The 16476-nt window shown below is 36.7% G+C and overlaps 1 protein-coding gene across 1 annotated transcript in view; it reads right to left on the bottom strand.

Moving 5' to 3' along the window:
- TGFBRAP1 (transforming growth factor beta receptor associated protein 1) overlaps positions 1 to 16476 on the bottom strand; it is a 32069-nt gene that overhangs the window by 5303 nt on the left and 10290 nt on the right. The window contains exons 5-9 of the mRNA XM_027674971.1: positions 11037 to 11119; positions 4445 to 4786; positions 3047 to 3104; positions 1600 to 1743; positions 435 to 578 (exon numbers count right to left, since the gene is read on the bottom strand). Of these exons, the coding sequence (XP_027530772.1) occupies positions 435 to 578; positions 1600 to 1743; positions 3047 to 3104; positions 4445 to 4786; positions 11037 to 11119 (771 nt within the window). The remainder of the gene's footprint in view (positions 1 to 434; positions 579 to 1599; positions 1744 to 3046; positions 3105 to 4444; positions 4787 to 11036; positions 11120 to 16476) is intronic.

Consider the following 16476-nt stretch of genomic DNA (forward strand, 5'->3'; position numbering starts at 1 on the left):
TATCATTAATTGCTCAAATCTCTCCAGACAGACAGAATCAAACACTCCTACTAGCAAAACATTGAATTAGCAATTTTAATATACTGCTGCCACAGTGCACTAGGATTAGCAGTTGCTCAATCATTTTTTTATGATCTCACCAGGAGGCCTGAGCCTCAGTGAAACAGAAAAGTATGCAATAATCAGATGCAAAAAAACCCCCCGGACTCTGAGGGGAGGTAACTATCTTGTCATCAGAAGAGTTCAAAATAATGCAGTTATCCACTCCTCATTGTTTACTTTAATCTTAAAACCATTCCTACCCTACTCTGAGTACATCTGAAAGACTTCATATTATGCCTATTTCTTCTAGCCTTTGCCTTTTTTCAGGCTTGTTGATCATAACTTGCATTCTGAATCCTATGACTACCTTTTACCATTCTCACAGAACTCACCTCTATCTTTCTTTCCAGTACTAGATGCTCTAGATATTTGACACGTGCTTTAGGATATTTGTTAAGGCAAGTGATGATATCATCTGGATTAATGTTTTTCTCCTGTTCTTCTAAAGGCCTTTTAGTGAAAATCTGTACGCCGACCTAGAAAGAGTTAATTGCATTCAGGAACTCAGTGGCAACTATTTTATTAAATAAGTATTTAAAATGAAAAGGTAATAGCACTGTTCAATTAGTTAGTGCATTATTCAGGAAGATAAACAACAAAAAATCATGCTCAATACCACAGGATTACACTACTCTGTGCTTACTGTGATCTCACTCACTCCTATCTCCACTGCCTCAATCTGTAATCTATACATCATCCAGCCCAAAAACCTGGGCACAACTTCCACCAACCACAAAGAGTATTGAACAGATTTGCACAACTGCAGAACAAGAGACAGTTACTTTGCAGTAAGAAAGTTTACTTTAAAACCAGAATGTTTTAATCCTTTTCACATGTGATGACCTAGAGCAAGAGATTTCTGTAATGACCAAAACAAAATTTTAGAAATCTGCCATGGCACAAAATAACTAAGCTTTAAATTAATGCAGATCAGGAAGTGACAAGTTCCAATGGCATAGACTCTTTAATACAGGATCAAAACATCTCACTTAACAGCACACCACACTAACAGATGTTACAATTTTTTTTTTTTTTAATTTTGGTGGATTAAGTTAATTCCGCTATCAATGAAGTTTTGTCTTAAAAGAAGGCTATTTATTCCATGTCCTGGTGTACACAGATACCACCCATTCATGGAATATATTTAAAAAAGAAGCAGCAGCAAGAATTAATCTGTTAGGTGATTGATTTATTTAAGATTTGAAAATTATCTCACTCAATATGAAGAAAACAGAAGACATGCTGTATTTTTCATTGTACAGAATGCCCTAAACTTTGTTTTCAGAATGAAGAGGCAATTATCACTAGCATTTGTCAAGAGAGGGACTTAGAAGAATTTAGAACACAGAAGTTTTCTTCTGCTGATCACTGTTTAACTGGCATTAAATATTCTGCATAAAGGCCAATTAGCTAGCAGGAAGGACCAACATTAAGGAAAACCCAAACACCACTGCAGAGAAACACTGGTGTTCTGTGAAAAGTATATCAATCACAAACCTCTTCATTTTTTTGTAAAATCCATGCAGAGTACTTCCACACAAGGTCTTGGTCTGAGCAGAATGTCAGGAAGTCTACTATATATTCATAGAGATCTGAACGTGTAGAATCTTCAATGTCTCCATCAACTATTTTCACCCATAACTGCAACAAAAACATACACATATTAAAGTGCTTAAAACACGTAACTCTTCCACCTCAAAATTTATGCAAGTTACTACAAGATTTGTGGAATTAGAAAGAGTTGCCAGGAACGCCAATTGCAAGGAACCTCACTGGTCACTAAACTTTTGCCATCACAGTCTTCTCTTGCACCTGCCACATTCACCCAATTCAGACCCCATATCATGTGGGTTCTCATTCTGAGAGTGACTGAAGGAGGTACACTAACTACAAAGAAAGCTTCTATCAAAAGTATACTTTTCATATGTTCTGCATGTGTGCAAGATTAAAAGCAAATTATACAAGCAACTTAGAAGAAAACCTGACTTTTTGCTCTTCTTTCATTGTGACTGAAGAACTTCAAGTACCATATGATATTGTTTTTACATACGTTATAATCAGAATTAAAAAGGTGCCATATCTAGCAGAACAGCTTAGCAATAAACCTTGTTTCTTGAAACATCAAGAAAAATATTTTGCACATGACAAATGTACATATTGCTTTTGTTGTCCTTACTGGTTTTCTGCTCAAACAATTAGTATTTACACAACTGACCTGAATGCATCTGATAGGGTTACTATGATTAATGTGCTCAAAAAGCCACACAATAAGGCGAACTACTTAAGGTTCTGGATGTGGTCTGAAACATACATGCTATGTATTCATCAAGAACTTACTAATTTCTCTAGATGAAGTTATGCAGACAGGGACAACAAAATTACTGTGTGACATCAGATGGAGGGTCCCCAGAGGTATTAATAACCCAGCTGAAACTTAAGATCTTGCAGAATGCATAATATTCCATCATCAGATAAGGAAACAGACTCTCAGTTGCTGTCCATGTCTGCCACAAAGATTATAATACTGTTTTGCTGTGTGTACACAGATCAATCAACACAGCGTACGCTCCTGAAGTCCCATAAATATCTTTTAAAGTGATTATTTTTGATTATTTTAGCACTTCTGTCTATCTTTTAGGAATACAAACATTTGTTCTGGTGTACAGAGATTTGCTTTAAAAATAGCATACATGCGTCCAAATAGCTGTCAACTTGAGTAAGCTCTTCAGACTTTTAACAACTAGTATATTAATTTATTCAAGGAAGTCTTAGCATAAGTTTCAAGTTTCTTATATATATATATATATATATATATATATATATATATATACACACATATACATTACAACTTTTCAAACAGATAAATCAACACCTCAGACTTATCTCAGAGCTAAATCACTATTTTGGAATGGTTTACAGATGACAGTAAAAGCTTTATTCTAACCTGAAGCGCTGCAGCATCCTGACCATTGTAATGATACAGGAGACCAAGTGCAAAATACCTGTAAAGAATGAGAAAATAATATTAAAATTGCTAAAACTTTCCCATTGATTTAATTATGGATGGATTAGCACAGAATATAACAAATAACTGCTTACAATGACATGTTCATGGCCATGTCTACACTTGAACAAGTCTCTCTAGGTTGTTTTTCTGAATCGAAGGAGAGAAGTTCTCCCTTAAAACCGTGTCTCCATCACTCCTGTCCCTCAGACAGTTTCCAGTTACTAGATCCAACTTAGGTAAAGTATGTGCCAAATTACAGATGTTTCCCATGCCGTTCTTTCAATTTTATGGAAAGACTTAACACATAACTCCAAATAGACATTCCTCCAATAGTTAATCAGCTTCCATTAAATCAAATTTCACTATGTTTTTACTTAAAGCTTTGTTTTACTATCAGAAACGGTTTTTTTCTTTACTGCAGCACGAAGTCAAGTCAGGCAAAGAAGAGCTCTGTACAGTGCCATTACAGACTGGCTTTTGTGTACTGTAAGAAAAATACAACTAAGTTCTGCGATGGCTGTTCTCATGGGACAATGTTCTAATATTCATTCACATGTACAAAAGTAGAGGTCACGCAAACCACATTTGCCAAGAGGTTTTAACAAAACACCTAAAATAAATGAAATTGCTCTAAATATAACCACAATTAAAGACTGCCTTACCACTGTACTGCAGTGGTACTGCACCACACAGTTTAAAGCTCAAAGAAATTAAAACCAAAACAGACATACTACCTAGGACTGTATTTTGTACTTTACACATTTACTACACAATGCTTCCTGCTTAATGACTGTCAATTCTCTGCCTGCTGACAGAGAATTGAAGTCATTTGCACTCAAATCTTAAGAATCCTCCTTTTGGTGAATCAGTGGGAACACAAAGTATACAATCCAAAAGTAAGAGCTCCTTCCCTGAATAACCAACAATTTTAAAGCCAGCTAACTGGTTAAGAGCTCCGATCTAATGCAGTGCATCCTTTAAGGCATCTCTTCATTTTGTGTACAACTACTGCAGCCATTCAACTCTCCCATTATCACGTGGGCAAACAATTCACTTTTTTCTCCCAAACTTGTATCAATTCTTTATTTTTTTGTTGGATACAGAAAATTTTACATGGAGAACTCGCTATTTACCATGCATTTCCTTTACCTCAGACTGTCAATCAATAGCTTTTCAACAATATTTTTAAATGTTAACGTCAATTCAGATTGAGTTGCCTTTTGGACCTATAAGCACAGAAACTGCAAGTACTTGAACACACTGTTCTAGAAGCCAGTAGCATCTAAGAATTTTCCCTCTGGTCTCAAAGGTGCAATAGTCAAAAAATCCACTCACTTCTTGTGTTTTTCCAGCCAGGCAGCACTATCTGTCAAAAGACAAAAGTTCTCTGAAACTAGCAGGTCCAGCAGGCTTTCATGATTTGCCTCTGCATATAGCTTGAGTAAAGCTGTGTCGATATCCTCCTTGTAGCCATTCGCAACCTCAGTGCTGCGGACTTCATTCAAGTAACTCATGAGGAATCGTTTGCACTTTATCATCTTCTCCTGGTCCCCTTGGGTCAGCTGGTTTAGGTCGGCGTACTCGTGCAGAGGGGGATGAGACCGGATAAATGAAGAGGAAGTAGGCAACAGGAAGGGGTAGAGAGAGATCAGCTCCCGGACATCAAGCTGGCCGCTTCTGCAATTACAGTGTCAAACTAGATGAAGCAAAAAGAAAGAAAAAGTATACATAGGCACAAAAAAAAGATGTGTGCTCACATATGCTTAGAGTCAGGACACTAACAAGTTGTCAGTTTCTGAAAGCTATTGTCTTCTATGCTGGAGAAAATATATGCAGAACAAATCTGGAATTTTTTTTGCTATTTCTTTATTTGTTTTACTTATCATTCTTTTTCCTTCTCTAGACGTTGGAAGCTCCAAGAATTTGGAGACTGGCTAGCCTTTTGCTTTTGACATCCTACAGCTGAAGGGCACATATACTTTTATCCAGCAGCAAGCTGTAATATAAATATGCCATGCAAAACATTTTTCTTTCGGCCTAGATTGAAATTCCTCAAACTTTTGAATAACGCATGTTGTGATAGAAGAATAAAATGAATAGGGTTTTTTTTGGGGTTGTGGTTGTGCAATGGACTGAATGTTATTTATGTCTTAAACATTGTTTAAATCATATAAAGACTTTTGTCAAACTGCAAGAAGGCAACAGCCTGTCTGTGGCCACTGAAGCACTTTTCCCCCACCCCCCCCCAATGCCTCCTGACTGGAATTTGGACTGTGACTGGGAACTTGAGATAGGACTATTGTCTAATCATCTCAGGTCTGAGGAGAGGTAAACAAGGCTCAGGAAAGAATGTCTCTGTGTTAAGAATCCAACCTAGCTGAGCTCAGTGGGTGGCAGGGGAGAGGGGTTTTGGGTGTGTGATGGTGAAATCTCTCCTCACTAAATCAAAGCAGTAACCCTCCTCACCCCCAGGAAGACCAGGTACACAAGGGACATGCACATGAGAGGCAGCTGAGAAGGGGTCATAAACCACCAAAGACCCCCAAAGCACCCCCCAGAGTCCAGAGTCCATTACAAGAGACTGCAAAGCTTCCCCTCCGCCCCCTCCCATCCCATCAACGGGAGATGCCTGGCATCTCCTGAATGTATACTAATCCATTGGACTCTGGTTTTGGGAGACACTCACCACCAAGAAGACCAGAAGAACTGGACCGACAGGACATCTCCAGGTTACATACAGTGGTGATACATTTTCTACTTCAATCTCTCTCTGTCACTCTCTTTCTTCTCCCCCCTTCAACTCCTTTTTCCTATTTCTTTCTATCTCTCTTTCTCTGTCTCACATTTACCATTAAATAAAACCCATACTATTGACTTTGGCATCTAGTCTTCTTTGCAACTTAATTCAAGTAGAGGCATTTTTAATAATTTTAATAACCAGACCAAAACAGGTTGTTGGGGTTTTTCTGGTTTGTGGTCTTTTTTTTTTTTTTTTTTTACATATGGCAAACAACTCCCTAATTTACACAGCCAGAATGATCTCTCTTCCCAGGCCTTGCTTCAGGAGAACAGCAGGACATCACGATTTATATTTTAGTTCGCTGTCAAAAGCTTTTATTCAGAATTCACCTTTAAAGATGAACATTCTTGAAATGAAGGAGATACTGTTGCTGAAAAAAGATCAAAATAATCTTGACAGTTCTCTGAAAGAAACCCTGTTTTGTTACTATACCTTTGCAAATAAAACTTCTCAAAAATAGTTCTTATCTACATAGTGATCAGCAAACTCAAAGACTTTATCTTCACAACCTTGATTGGAATGAATTCCAAAAAGAAACAAGTTATAACCCAGAAGTAGCCAAAGCAGCAGATTTCTGCAGGCTGTAAAGTGTGAAAGATCCTCACAAGCAGGCTCATCCCTTCCTTACTTGTAAAGTAACTGAAGAGCGGGGTGTGCTCTGCATTGTTCACCTGTTGCCATTGACACAGTTCCAAAACCATCCAGGAAATATGAACTAGTCGGAAACATCACCATGACTACACCTGTTTAGAACTTCTTTTTAATATTGTCCTTTGGCTACAAAAATCTATACCAGAAGAATGAAATTCTAGGAGACAACAGCAACAGCAAATTTAAAAGCAGCAAGTATCCTGCTCCAGAACCTCGTGACTGCAAAGCACAGGAACAGCAACACGGACTACAGAGGACCACAACATAGAAAAATCTGAATATAGGAAGCCTTTCCATGAGAAGAGGCTTGACCAGCAGGTCTTTCCGATTCATACACAGAGCTCCTACTGCCTAAAAACCACCTCCCCACTAGAAAGGCTCACCTCTTTCCAAGGGTAAAGTGTTCATGCCTACTTTGCAGATTTCTGCAGTTGAAATGTCTTTTTAGTCCCTCTTTTCAGACTTAATATTTGGCTTAGAAATTCTGAAATCTACATTATGACGGAACTCACAAGGAGATGAAGACTTTTTTTTTTTAAGAGGCAGAATAACCAAGAAGTAGCAAGTTCTGTCAGTGGTGTGACCTGATGGCTCAAAGAACATTTGAGCTTTCAGTATGAACTTGTTACAGTAATCTAACTGCATTTTTGACTAGTCCAACTACTCTGAAGGTCCTGAGGACCTTCTATTACATGTTTTACACTAGAAAACTAACACTATTTGAAGAAAGAAGAGATTTTTTTTTTCCTCCAAGGTTCTTCCCTGATTCATTTTAGAACAAAAGTTAACCCATAACTTGAATAAAATCCAAAGGCTAATTACAAGGAGTTGATAAATTCAGAGAAATTCATGTATAAACATTCGTTCTCTTGAAAGCTGTGCTGTCAGGTATTTGGAGGTGGCCTAAGCTTGAGATGGAGACTATGACCATGCAGATGGATGAAGTTAAAAAATGCTATATTTAAATATGCCCCTTATAATAAGTTTGAAAATATTTTCCAACTTCTACAGTAGCTTCTGAGTCCTTTCATCTTACCATCCAACTTTTCCTAGATGAGAAAGTAGTCAGCTACTTCACCTCTGACTTCACAGACTCTGGCCTCAATGATGATCTGTTTCCAAAAGGAGAAATAGCTTTCGAGGAGAATCAGCTTCCAACTTAGGATAGTCCAAAGCCTGGGCTGTGAATCACCACTGGTTCTCTCAGCAGGTCTGACTCAAGCTCATGTTATACAGTTTTGCTCTCCCCACTGCAGTGGCAATCAGAAATCAAGCAGCCTCCTTAGAAGGAGGCTTCCACAAGCTTCTTAATGAAAAATAGCAAATACCAAACAATGACCAAGCAATGCACGAATGGCCAACATTCATCCCAAAGCTTATGGCTTCTGGGATCTGTGGATGTCTTGTGGCTCTTTCCACCACATCTGGACAAAACCATTTAAGAGCAGGTACAAAGGACGTCATCTCTTTCGAAACACACATCCGAGTCTTCAGCTTCTAACATATCAGGTTTAGCAAAATATAGGTAGCAACTTATCTCACATTCGAAAACAAACTCAAGACAAGTTGAATCATTAATGTTAAGAGGCAACTTCCCTTCAATCAATTCTGCATTAGCTCTTTTTGGGCTTCATGTATACAAATAATTCAACAGGTAGAATCTACAAGTTTTCAGGAAACTTTGGTCTAAATTCAGACCCTCATATTTACAGATATCAGAGATGTCAAAGAAGCCTACAACATTAACTGTTTTGCCCAGATCCCACTGGCTGTAATAGAAGCTTAAATTCTCAAATCATTTAAGATGCAAATCTTACACCATCCATACTTCTTATTTCTCAAGGTATAAGTACCAGCAATTTTTTAACCTTTCCAGTGTAGGAGACACTTATTCCTAAGGTCTCTCCATAGGTTTTAACAGGTGAGAAATATCGTGAAAAGAGTTAACATTTTGATTTGTTAAAAAGAGCAACAAAGTTTAGAAAAGTATCTGGTGTGTCAGAATGTAAGCAACATCTAATCAGTGAAAAAACACTGAAGAGAACTGGTTTCACTTTGACAGCTGCCAACACCTCAGTAAGACATCTAGAATTCAGCAAACGGCCTGCTAATCAGCACTGATTGGTCTAAATGCATGTGACCCTCTAATGATAGTAACATGAAATAGCATAAATATAAATCACAGCTACATAACAAAAACACAATTCTGTTATTGTTTATAACAGAATTTGTCAGACCAAAGAAGCCCTACTGTGACAGCTCGCTCAGTTTAAGGTTAACAGATCCAGCTGAAGAAAATTCTCCTCCCTTTGTTAGCTACTTCAGTTTCAATTAAACTATCATCACTTACTTCCTTTTTGTCAACCTTCTTCAGTATTTAGAAGTATCAGCACAACTACAAGGAATTTTGCAAAGTATTCCTCTTAAAAGTTTCAGTATTTAAGAACTAAGAATTTAAGCATAAGATATAACTGTTTCTTGATGAGGCTATCCAAGAGGGATAATCAATGCAAGAAAACAAAGACCTTTAGTCCAATATAGTAGTTTCCCCAGCTAACCTGTAACTGACAGATATTTTCTGAGTAGTGAGATAATCTCACTTCATATTTGTCCAGAAGTAGGTTCAAATCCTACCAAGTTCCTGAAGGTACTGCTGTCACTTTATTTCACTGCTTAAACCCATCTTCTCAGATAGGTATCAAGTTTCCCTTTGGCATCAAGACTGAAGCTCTTTCTTACTAACACAACACCTGGCGAGTAACATATTGGAATGGGAAGAAGTGTTTGCACAGACTGCCATTATCTTTCCCATTTTTCCTCTGAGCATTAGTAAGTCTAAAATGAACAAGATTGATTGAGAGTATATCAGGACACACCCAGACACTACTTTAATTGGGTGTGTTCACCAGGGCTGAAAATCAAGAAACCTAGATTCCATAACAAGCTTTTTTAGAGTCCTCAAAATACTCTGAATAGTTTATGTATGGCTGGACAGAAGAAAAGCACAGATAAACTTATTCTGGCCTTCTTCCTTGAGCAGACATCAGCAATTCATGAACTGTTGTTCTGCTTTAGAGTTGCAGCTTTTAGAGGAAGGGAACACCCTGGAATGCTGACTCAGCTACAAAATTCATGGCAGGACAGCATGTTTTCTCATGAAGCATGTTTGTTTCTGTAGAGGAGCTCCCACAATCCTATTCATTAAAGCTTATTTGTCAGATGGACTGATAGCTGGATGGAGGCTGCATAACTGATCTTGACTCCTTCCACAAGGTGGTGGAGCTCCCTGCAGGATACATTTTCCTCTTCTCACTGCTTTTCAAAGATTCCCAACTACGTACAGATTGTACTCCTACTTCAGATACACAACACGGGGTTCAGATACACAGTGTGTGTGGAAGATTATAAGGGTGGAGGAAGACTGCAAGTTGCTCACTAATGACAAAAATTACAGGGTGATACAGAAAGTGCTTGTGGCTGGAACAAATTGCGAATAAACGCTATTCAGGCCTTTCCTGTCAGTCCCTCATCTTCACTCAGAGTACACTGCCCATTTAAGCCCAGTGTCTCCCATTACACTGGTGAGCAGGAGGCAAAATGGCAAAGTCCCTCATCAGTAGGGAATCAGAATTCCCCAAAACCTTTTCTTCAATGCATTTCCATAAACCCAAGGACAACTTTTTTCCTACACTGTAGATGTTTACAATATACAGAAAACCGTCTAAGCTTAATCCTATTTCATAGACTCTACATAGATTTAAACTGAATTTCAGCAAGGAAGAGTTATTTTATGTAGTCAGCACGGATTACACTAACAACAGACAGTGCCCCATCACAGAATGAGGTATGGCTAGCAGAAATGAAATTATCAGGTAGCATAAAGATAGCTAGCTGAATTTTCTTAATGCAAGTGGAATACCAAAGTCAATTTATAAACATGTGACTGCTGAAATGGCTAAACTGGGAAAGTTAATACAGACTTCAAGAACAAATAATCAATCTGCTTTCTGGAAAAGGTCTAGCAGAATAAGTGTTAAAACAAATTCAGTATCAGCATCCTCAAAAAAGTTAGAGCAATTGTATCAATAGTATTTAAATTGTAACTAATATTTGAATTATACCTTTTTGTTAAAAGTATTTGAAAAAAAAATCAAAGCAATATTCATGCTGTAAATCACAGCACAGGCTCAATAGTAAAGCCTTGACCTTCATGGACATAAAGTAAAAACATCTCCACACATACAACACTCAAATTCCTAAAGCTACTGTATGCTAGCATACAAAAGAAAAAAAACAGTTGCATTAACTCTTCAGCTATAAAGTTGTTTCAATGTTACTCTGTTCTTACCCCCAACAAAAACATTTTCTAACAGTGAACTCACAGCTGCATCAAAAGCCATTCAAGTTTTTAAAACCAAGAACACTAATTCCTTATTTAAAGAAGGTAAATTAATAAATTTCTTGTCACACAATTACCTGAAGAGTTCTTTTGCTTCAAGGAACTGAAGCTGTGCAAACTGTATAAAACCTGCTTGCTGCAGGATTCGTTTGTACATTACCTATGAAAAAGAAGGGGGGAAAGAAAAGGTTTATTATATTTGTATTTACATAGTGCTAACTCCTACTGCAATAGCTACCTGCCACAACACTGAACACACGATCTTCAACCACACTTGTCAAGTCACATGCAAAATAAAGCCTTGATCCTCTACATTTTAAGTTATGTACGTACTGAATCTGCTGCCCAGACTCAGTTTCTTACACAAATGTGTGTGAACACAACACTGCTCAGGAGTCCTTATTAAAAGCAAAGTCAATAAGCAGTAAGTTGGATTTTTCTTGTTCACATAATGACTTATCTGACATCACACTGACTTGCCTCAAGCTTCTGCTCGAATTATTTGTAAATGTAAAAGCCAATGGTTATCTTTGAAGTTCTCCATGATTCAGTAAGCACAAAAAAAAAAAGGTAAGGATGGTCCCACTTGACCACACACAGCCACTTCCTTCCTGTGTCATCTCACTGCTGCAGCAACCTTGCTGGCAGTTCTCAGTCTCACCCCGAGCTGATGACCATAAATAGCAAAAGTCAAAATTTGATTTTTTTTTAAATAAAAATACTTCCAAAGCAGTTCAACTTATCCAATATGAAGTAAATTATGCAATGTAGATCAAAATACAGTTAAAAATCAACTAAAACATATGAAAAGCTATTTGTTATCAAGTTTTACTGTTAAGCTCACACCTAGACAGAAAATGCTGAAATGAAGTTCATCAGAAAAAGAACATAAAAACTACTTTAAATGATAGGTAGTTATTAAATCTGAATGATCAACCAATTACACAAGATTAAATGAAATCCTTGTGCCTAGAATATTTTTAACAGCAAAAGAGAACTACTAAAAGCAAGGAACCTAAACTGTGCTCTGCAAAGCATCCCCTTTTTGTGACAATGTTGGTATTTTGGCAAATACACCCAGCTACCTCCACATGCCTTCAATTTTTCCCTTCAACTTGCTCGTGAATATACAGCTTTCTAACATTTCACATTGTACATGAAGGCAGACTTAAAAAAAACCATTTTCAATGAAAATACCCTGAGAAACTACAATACAATAAGAACACATTCCAGGCAGAAATTACTAAAGAACATCAGACCTCGAGTACAGTGGATTGATTCTGTAACTGATGATTTTTCACCTTGATTAAAGATTATGGATTTACCAAGAGAAAAGCTTGGCTTCAGTCCATTTAGTCATGCTTTACTAATGGTTCGTCTTAAGGAAATACTTGATCTTGGTAATTAGCAAGCCACTAAAATATATTGATTTGTAAGGTTCTGTGGGATTTTTCTTGACTCCCCAGTGTGGAGGAGAGAAGGGGAAAGAGAAATGTTATCTAGCACACTTTTTCAGACAATATGAAAATATAAAATTAATATAACAATATAAAATTAAATGAACAATATTTAATGACATCTTTATATGAATTAATGTTTTACATTCATATGTAATAATTCAAAATACACAGTTAACTAAACTTAGTTATCTAAAGCTAAAAGGGAATTTAACTACAGTTATAAAGTAAAACTTCCTTAGGTGATTAATTCACAGACTAGCCAAAATATTGTGGATTTCTGATAGTGTTATTACATCAATACACAGTAATCTGTGAACTGATGAATACCCACCTAGTCACATTCTTAAGGCCACTGCTAAAGGATTTCAATCTGCAAATATCTGCATCTTGTGGCAGCAGAAAAACTTTACAATCTGGCTTGACTTTACAGGGAAAGTCGTCTCACCATGCTGACTAGTATCAAAAGTGGATAGGCTGGGGTTTTTCCCCCCCTCAAAGTCTGTTTTCAATTTTTGCAATGGAATGATCACTAAAATTTACATATTTAGTAAATTATGATATTGTAATTAAGTTTGAATTTATCTAAGACACTGAAAATACTGCTTTAATTGTAGAGCTTAGTCTGTACAGCATCTTCTGAACAGAAAGTTGAAAAGAGCACATTCATAGTGTAACTACAGCTTGAAGGAATCAGTTTTAAATTTGAACTGATTAAGTGGTATTCACTTTCATTTAAATGTTGACATATCTTCACTTCTCCCTGCACGCAACAGAAAAGTTGTAGAATATCTACAGACAGGTGCTTTCCCAACTTTTTGAAGATGCAGTGATAGAATAGGTAGTATCCAGGTAGCTTTTCAGTCAACAAGATAAACATTAGACATTAGGTTGTCCTGAGGTAAAGATTATGGAAGCAACAGACCAGACTGCCTGTGGAAAATCCATTATTCCCTGTCTTACAGGTTGTTAAGAATGAGCTAGTTATATGCCAAATACATACAGTTAACTTCTGTTTATGATAGAAAAAACACCCTGAGTTCTTCCAGACCCATAGGCCAGAATACTGCAACAGGCTTTTCTTACCAAGGTGCTAAGTTACATCCAGTCAAAATTCAACACATTGTTAATCTCTTATAATTTCTGAAGAACTACCATAAGACTTGAAGTGCTTAGGCAAATTCTATATTGTTGACTGAATTCACATTAAAAACTCCACAAAATAAGTTTTGTATTAATTCATGTGTGAAAAAGCCCTAGACAATAGAAAGATGACTGCTGAAGCTGTGATGACAGCTATAGCAAAGCCTTAATTCACATAACTGCTAGAAAAATTGTTTCTAAAATGGTCAGAATTACCAACTACGTTGTCCAAAAGAATTTTTCTAGAAAGCTACTTTGTCTTTTGGTCAGGTTTGGGTGCAGTTAATATGTTTTTTTGAAACTAAAAAGAAATGAGAGGAAAAAAAAAAGAAAAGAGAGATACCTATGCAAGATGTGTGTCAATCTAACCAAGGTCTTCACTACCATCAACCATGATTTCTGCAAACGTCAGCTGTCCTGAAAAATTAATAAGCAGTATTCAGTCATTTCATGGTAGCATGGTAGAAAAGCCTTTGTATTCTTCTATCAAAAATGATATCCAGTAAAGCCATCTCCTTGGAATACTTCAGCTTAGCGTTTTTTTACCTAGCAGGAATTCCTGATGCTCAAAGACATTTTCATCTGATACGGCAGAGCTAAATTTGCAGTCTGCAGGGACCACAGGCTAAATAACAAGTTAGAGCTACTAATGCATGACCTGCTACTTTCCCATAACTAAATATTGACTGTACAAATAATTCTGAGTACAGTCCTTCATTGCTATTCCACCATCATTCTGCATTACCAGCACATATATATTTATGCTGATATACTACTGCTGATATACAGAGGGAGAGCATGCACCTGTGTATTCATGCAGTGACAAAGTATTGAACTGTAGGAAAAAAACCCATGTCCTCAAAATCTGCCCTACAATGCCCTAACTAAGTTCAAGTCGCACATAAGATGGTAACAGCCATTGCAAACTGCAGAACTAAAGCATTACGTGGCAAAGGGGACACTCTACTTCATGAACCAGACAACTAAAATCAGTATTCTGCATGGATCAAGTGCCTTAATGCCAAACCTAAGCATTTCTTCCTACTGCTTGTGTACAATGGCAAAATAAAGCCTTGAAATTGTCAGTTACTAAGGAAAGTAAAGCTTGCAAAACAGATACCCAAAGATATCTGTTAGAAGATGCCTATTGTCTATCTAACATCAATTATCTGAAGATAGCTCTTAGACAGGACTTAAAAATGAGAGACTATGTGATCAGTTAAAGTATGCCAAAGAAATGTTACAAAAAACATGTGTATGGCATTTAGTTTGGTTGAGCTCCATCATATTTACATTACATGAGACCACAGTAAAAGAAAGTCTGGTGTGCTTGTAACAGACCTGTAATGACAGCACTTGGTATTGGAGTCCCATTAGAAAGCAAGCTCAACATGCTGGATTTCCAGCTACAGATAAGCTCTGAAAAATTGCACTAACATGTCAACAACTAAGCCATGTTGGGTCATTTTAATATGAGTGGGAGACTCCATCAATTCAAACTGGTTAATATCAGTTTGCAAATACATCCCAGAAACAGAACAGGCCATTTTGCTTGCAAGTGCTATGTTTTCTGTTTTTCAGCTGTAGCATTGACTTAAAGTAAGTGAACACCTTCAAGAGCATATCAAGCTAGAAAGAACTTAGAATACTCCAGAAAACTAATTTCAGGAAGACAGATACTGTGCACATAAGATATCTGTGGACAGAAAGTAACTTGTTCTAAAGACTGAAAAATCCTAAATGCAAGAAAACTGAAGAGGAATGAGATTTGATATCACATATTTTAGGTAATGAACTGCAGTTCATCCCGTGGCAAAACACAGGAAGACATCTCCCACACTACATCTACATAAACTGGAAAGAAATAATTGCAGACTCATAGGCCATCATACATAGTAGAAGACACCAATTAGACCATGCATCCTGTCCTCACAGCAAGATATCTGTTTGCTTCTTTAAACAGATTGCAAAGGAAAAGTTGGAAATGAAGATGCAAAACAAAACATGCTGGAAAATGAACCCCATATTTGCCTAAATACTTTTCAACTTCAAGTACTTCCAAATAGATGTACCTTAGCAAAAGGATGGAAACACTTTTTTCAACAAGATTTTTACTTCCAGAAGTTTCCCATCTATTCATTCAACAGAGGAGTCAGGGATCAAAATGAAAACTGATACAACCTTCCTTTAATTTAATGACTGCTTTTCAAGGGCCTTGACCAAAATTGAAATTACAAGGAATTAGAAGCTTCTTGAAATTTAAAAAAAAAAAAAAAAAGAAATCATTTTGAAGCACTGCAATTCTGTAACTTCCACATTCATGTTTACATCTTTCTAAAGAAACCAGAAGTAATAACATAACTGGTACTATTTTAATGGCAACAAAATGCACCGAAGTATATTAAAAAAAACAAAAACAAAAGACACACTAGATTTTCTTCAGGTTACAGACCAAATTTTGCTTTTACAAAAGGAAAGAAACCAAATATTCATTCACGTACTCAGTGAGTAGAGATTTTATGCTGTTTTTTCCAAGTCTCTAAATAGAAACAAATACAGTAGAATATGTATTGTAACGTAAACCAGAGGTAGAAGGAAGTGAGTACAAATCTCTAATCAACACTCAAGACTTTGTAAGACACTTTCCCATACAAAAACCTTAAAAGTTGAGTTACACAGCAAACTTGTAAGAGCTGGGAAGCAGGATGTATTTGCTTTAGATTTCCCATTACTTAACTTTGAAGTTGTACTGCTGTGGAGTTTAGGATACAGTGAGAATCTTTGGTAAATAAGGTAAAATGTAAAAATTCTGATTTGAAATAAAGTATACATTTTTAAATAGCAGTAGCAAATAATAACTGAACCTAGTACTAAGGAAGCATAGCATTGGATTTTCTGTCACTAGGTTTTTGGTTTT

This window comes from Neopelma chrysocephalum, unplaced genomic scaffold (assembly GCF_003984885.1).
Source record: "Neopelma chrysocephalum unplaced genomic scaffold, ASM398488v2 Primary Assembly neopelma1_25, whole genome shotgun sequence".
In the NCBI taxonomy this organism is placed as follows: domain Eukaryota; kingdom Metazoa; phylum Chordata; class Aves; order Passeriformes; family Pipridae; genus Neopelma; species Neopelma chrysocephalum.